This window comes from Rana temporaria, chromosome 11, assembly GCF_905171775.1.
Source record: "Rana temporaria chromosome 11, aRanTem1.1, whole genome shotgun sequence".
In the NCBI taxonomy this organism is placed as follows: Eukaryota; Metazoa; Chordata; class Amphibia; order Anura; family Ranidae; genus Rana; species Rana temporaria.
The window spans coordinates 18,967,490-18,973,489 of record NC_053499.1 but is presented as its reverse complement, the minus strand read 5'-3'; the positions used below and the strand labels follow the sequence as shown (position 1 = coordinate 18,973,489).

Below are 6,000 nucleotides of genomic sequence, written 5' to 3'. Positions count from 1 at the left end.
GGCTCAGGTAGAGGGCCCCTTAGCAGAATTTTTCTTAGGGCCCCAGGGAGGTCAGGATCAGCACTGAGTGGGGACACTAGTTCTGGTGACTACCAGCAATTCCCTCACTTTTGGAGGGATTTCCTGTCACTTCCTGTTGTGGCTATGATACAGGAAGTCAAGGGAATTCTCCCCGATGAGACGCAGATGGCAAAAAAAAAAAACTCTCTTTCCAAAAATAATAATAATTGCACTTTAAGGAAAAGAAGACTGATCAGTATGACTATTGTATGTATTATACCATTCAGAATCCCCTATCAGCTCCTCTCATCACTCAGCGGTCCGGGGAACGTCTCAGGAGGCATAGGAGTTATACACACGAGCCGGGAAAGCACCCGCGCATGTGCAGGTTTCTGCTTCATAGACGCGCCTACAAGTCCCACAATGCAGCGCGCCCCTAGTAGACAGAGATTTCCGGTTGCGGCTTCTGATCACATCCGGTGTGTGAGCTGCAGTTCCGGGGTATGGGGAGGAGCGGAGAGTGAATGATTTCCTCTCATAAGGATTACATTACAGGTACAGTGCCGGGTGTGCGGGGGTCTGCAATGACCGGAGTTCAGTCACAGTCCTCAGACTCACTGCAGGGTAATTCCCTTCCTCCTACCCGCCGACAGGGGGCGGAGGAGACGTGCTGGGAGAGCAATGCACAGAGACACCCCTTGTCTCCTCTTTTGGGGGGGCCTGCTGGTGTAATCTACTCATCCTCCCTTCTCTGTGCCCCCCCATAGAAAGCTGTATGTTATTGGGGGGCACATGTGTGTCTCACTTCTGAGCTGTCTGCATCCATAGACACACAGTGTGGCTCAACCACGCCCCCTCCTCCCTAGACTTGATTAGGAGCCAATGGAGAGAGGATTTGGATAAGTATTTAACCCCTTGGAGCCAGTGTTCTATCATTATGGGTCCCCTATCAGATAGTGCCCGGCCTGGACTGCGCAATCGCGGAAATCCCAGAGAATGAACATCTGATCCATCCGCTGTAGTTGCAGCATGCGCAGTTAACACGCCGCTCGCTCTATCAGATGGGGGAGCCATCTCCATAGAAACAGCCCTGCCCGCGCTCGCTCAATACAGAAAGGGGCGGGTGTTTTTATCAAAGGGGCGGATATGATTATAAGAGGCCGCGCTCACTGGGGTAGATTCACGTAGGGGCGCGCAATGATACGGCGGCGCAGCGTATCGTATTTACGCTACGCCGCCGTAACTCACAGGAGCAAGTGCTGTATTCACAAAGCACTTGCTCCGTAAGTCGCGGCGGCGTAGCGCAAATGGGGCCGGCGTAAGCGCGCGTAATTCAAATGAGGATGGGGGCGTGTTTTATGTAAATGCGCCGTCCGTGTACATATCCCAGTGTGCATTGCTTCCAAGTACGGCGCAACGACGTATTCGTTTCGACGTGAACGTAAATTACGTCCAGCCCTATTCGCGAACGACTTGCGCAAACGACGTTAAAAAATTCAAATTTCGAAGCGGGAACGACGTCCATACTTCACATTGGCTGCGCCTCCTAATAGCGGGAACAACCTTACGCCGAAAAAGCCTTAACGCAAACGACGTAAATACATTGCGACGGGCGTATGTACGTTTGTGAATCGGCGTATCTAGGTAATTAGCATATTCTACGCCGTCGACAACGGAAGCGCCCCTAGCGGCCAGCGGCAGAATGCACCCTAAGATACGACGGCGTAAGAGGCTTACGCCAGTCGTATCTTAGGCAAATGTCGGCGTCTCTAGCTTTCTGAATACAGAAAGTAGATATACGCCGGCGCAGATTTGAATTTACGTGGCGTATCTATGGATACGCCGGCGTAAATTCTATCTGAATCTACCCCTCTGAATACAAGAAATTTATGATGGCCGGTGCTCAATAATACACCCGCCCCTTTGAAAAAAAAAACATCCGCCCCTTGCTGTATTGAGTGAGCGCGGGCAGCGCTGTTCTGTCGCGATGGCTCCCCCCATCTGATAGAGCGAGCGGCGTGGATAAGCATCGGGAGCGAGCGGCGCGTTAACTGCGCATTGCTCCGACTACAGCTGACGGAACAGATGCTCATTCTCTGAGATTTCCGCGATCTTGGATTGCGCAGTCCGGGCCGGGGCACTATCTGATAGGGGACCCATAATGATAGGACACCGGCACCTCCTGTCCCTTTAAGGCAGTGATGGAGAACCTTGGCTCGCCAGATGTTTTTGGAACTACATTTCCCATGATTATTAATGCACTCTGCAGTGTAGTGGAGCATCATGGGAAATGTAGTTCCAAAACATCTGGTGTGCCAAGGTTCGCCATCACTGGTTTAAGGGGTCTAGGATGCTGAGGGGTGGGGTTTATGAATATGTGACCGGCGTTAATTGGCAGTCATGCGATCGGAAAGCTCCAGATTGCAAGCAGCAATTGGGCGTATTTCCGTCAGCCGCTGGTAACAGTTACCATGCAGCCTCTTGATTAGTGGGCCTTGGAGACGCACATTTGCGTGCACTATTGCAAAGACAGTGGCACCAAGAGCAGGCGCCCTGCCGCGGTGCCGCTGTCTTTGCAATAGTGCACGCAAATGTGCGTCTCCAAGGCCCACTAATCGAGAGGCTGCATATTTGCGTACGGCCAGTGCCAAGCGGTTAATGAGAGGGGCATACAACTACTAGGATGTTTATTTTACCTTAAAGAGGAACTGCAGTCTGATCACATCATTTCTAATAAAACACATCTTTGCCATTCTGAAGCTTCCCTCCAACCACTTTGCATATTATTTTATATATACTGTAATTCTGTACTTGCCAAATATGCTGCAGAAATCTCCCTCCACTGAGTCTGGCAGCAGCCATTTTAACTGTGGGCAGCTGAAGCTGCTGCCTGTTCACTTCCTGGATTTACACAGAGGCACACCTCCAGCTCTGCAGCTCTCATTGGCCATCTTATGACTCATCCCCCTTCCCTTCCCGGCCAACTCTCACGAGAGAGAGCTGTGCATGATGTCATAAGCCTAGGCTTTTTACCAGACAAGAAACAGGAAGTGGGCTGTATAAGGTTTTTACTGGTGGGAAAAAAGTTTTACTATCCAAAGATAAAACAACAACAAGGGCAGAAGATTTCATAGATGGGAAGATGGAAAAATAACTGAAGTTCCACTTTAACCACTTCCCAACCACGCTATAGCTAAATGACAGCTACAGCGCAGTCGTCCAGTTCTCCTCCCAGAACCATGTGCTTACTGCGCCCACAAAACAGGGTGAAGAGCCAATCACAACGGCTCTTTACCACATGATCACAGCCGATCACACTTGCCAGTTACTGGCATTCCTTTCCTCGCGTGGTCACAAGCGAAAGAAGAGAGACGGGAACCCACCTGAGAAATCCCGCCAGGAAGCCGACACTGCACACGACCAATCATAGTGAGGCATTTCCCAGCCCACAGCTCTACATACACACTATTCGATTTTCTGCACATTTTTGTCGTCAGATTTACCAAAACCATATAATACGAGGTCAAACCTTAGGCCTCGTACACACGACCGAACATGTCTGCTGAAAATGGTCTGCGGACCAGTTTCCGCGGACATGTCCGACCGTGTGTAAGGCCGACCGGACAATTTTCCGGCCTAGCGGACGCATGCGTGGAAGCATTGAACTCGCGCGATAGAGAACGTCGGTGTCGTCTACGTCACCGCGTTCTCTGTCCGCAGGGATTTTGGTTTGATGGTGTATACAACCATCAGACCAAAATCTCCGAGCGGACATGTCCGATGAAAACGTTTTTTCTTTTTAATGTTTTATTTTTTTCATTTGTTTATTAAAAAATGTAAAAACCCAGTGGTGATAAACCACTTAAGACCCGGACCATTATGCAGGTAAAGGACCTGGCCAGTTTTTGCGATTCAGCACTGCGTCGCTTTAACTGACAATTGTGCGACGTGGCTCCCAAACAAAGTTGGCGTCCTTTTTTCCCCCACAAATAGAGCTTTCTTTTGGTGCTATTTGATCACCTCTGCGGTTTTTATTTTTTGCGCTATAAACAAAAATAGAGCGACAATTTTGAAAAAAATAACAATATTTTTTACTCTTTGCTATAATAAATATCCCCCAAAAAAGATATACATTTTTTTTCCCTCAGTTTAGGCCGATACGTATTTTACCTATTTTTGGTAAAAAAAAATTGCAATAAACGTTTATCGATTTGGTTTGCGTCAAATTTATAGCGTTTACAAAATAGGAGATAGCTTTATGGCATTTTTATTAATATATGTTTTTTTTACTACTAATGGCGGCAATCAGCGATTTATTTATTTATTTATTTATTCGTGACTGCGACATTATGGCGGACACATCGGACAATTTTGACACATTTTTGGGACCATTGTCATTTTCACAGCAAAAAGTGCTATAAAAATGCACTGATTACTGTGAAAATTACAATTGCAGTTTCGGAGTTAACCACTAGGAGGCGCTGTAGGGCTTGCGTGTGACCTCATGTGTGTTTCTAACTGTAGGGGGCGGGGCTGGATGTGTGACGTCGGTGATCGCCTTTCCCTATATCAGGGAACAGACGATCAATGACGGCGCCACTGTGAAGAACGGAGAAGCTGTGTTTACACACACCTCTCCCCGTTCTTCAGCTCCTGTGACCGATCGCGGGACACCGGCAGCGATCGGGTCACGGAGCATCGGGTCGTGGGCGCGCACCCGACCCACGGCTGGGCACTTAAAAGGGATGTACAGGTACGTGCCTGTGCCCAGCCGTGCCATTCTGCCGACGTAAATGTGCAGAAGGTGGTCCTTAAGTGGTTAAATTCCACCAAAAGAAAGCTCTGTCTGTGGGAAAAACATGTCATATGGGTACAGTGTTGCATGACCCCGCAATTGTCATTCATAGTGTGACAGCGCTACAAATTGGCCTAGGCAGGAAGGGGGTAAACGTGCCCAGTAGGCAAGTGGTCCAGCATCCCCCCCCCCCCCCACACACTTTATACGTACCTGAGCCCAATCTCGATCCAGCGCTGTGCACAGGAACAGCGGCTCGCTCTCTCCTCACAGGGCATATTGATGGCAGAGGAGATCATTGGCTCATGCTGCTGTCAATCAAATCCTGTGAAGAGGGGGCAGGGCTGAGGGCTAGACCCGAGCATGCACAAATGACCCCATAGAAAGCAGAATTCTATGGGGGTACTCTGCAGGAGAGGGAGGAGCCAGGAGCGCCAGCGGGGGACCCCATAAGAGGAGGATTCAGGCTGCTCTGTGCAAACCATTACACAGAGCTGGTAAATATAAGATGTTTGTTATAATAAAAATTAAAAATTACCTTTACGTTAAAACATTTCTTGCGTTTAGCTCCCCGCTAATGCTTGTCTTGCTTTTTTGATGCCTTTAGGGTCACCATGTCTATGTCACATCTGTACGGCAAAGATGAGGACAGCGATGGGGTGGAGATGGAGAAGTTTGAAATCACTGACTGGGACTTGGAGAACGAATTCAACCCCAACCGGCGGAAGCATTACCAGACCAAAGAGGAGACCACCTATGGAATCTGGGCGGAGCGCGACTCTGACGACGAGAGGCCCAGCTTTGGTGGCAAGAAGTGAGTGCGCAGAAGTGGGAGACATTCGGGTTTCTTTATTTTTTTTGGGAAGGGGGGGGGGTTACAGCACCAATCACATTCGTTACCCGTAAATGTGTGTGACCCACGTCATGCAGACTGATGCTTCATGGTAGAGCTGGGCAATTTTGGCCCCAAAAAAAATCTGCAACTTAAAAAAAGAAAAAAAACTCGATTCACGATTCGAATTGAACTTTTTTTCCTGATGGACTCCGCGCCGTTCCTAAGTTTTTAGGCAGGTCTTCGGCTTAGTCCGCCGCGATATTGAGTAAAGCCCACTGACTCGCCTTAAAAAAATCCTACCCGCAGCTCGCCGCGATCCTGGGAAAAGGCCATGAGCAGCGTCCGGCCTCGAGGCCTTTTCCCAGGATCG

At 49.1% G+C, this 6,000-nt stretch overlaps 1 protein-coding gene across 2 annotated transcripts in view; it reads left to right on the top strand.

The window, feature by feature from the left end:
* Positions 1–434: 434 nt before the first annotated feature.
* Positions 435–6,000, top strand: part of TFIP11 (tuftelin interacting protein 11) — a 29,114-nt gene continuing 23,548 nt past the window's right edge. The window contains exons 1-2 of one of the 2 annotated variants that reach the window (XM_040328098.1): positions 435–555; positions 5,403–5,609. In XM_040328098.1, coding sequence (XP_040184032.1) covers positions 5,410–5,609 — 200 coding nt within the window. In that variant the 5' untranslated portion in view covers positions 435–555; positions 5,403–5,409. Of the gene's footprint in view, positions 556–602; positions 625–5,402; positions 5,610–6,000 lie in introns of those variants that run through there. The other variant, XM_040328099.1, reaches the window with a different exon arrangement.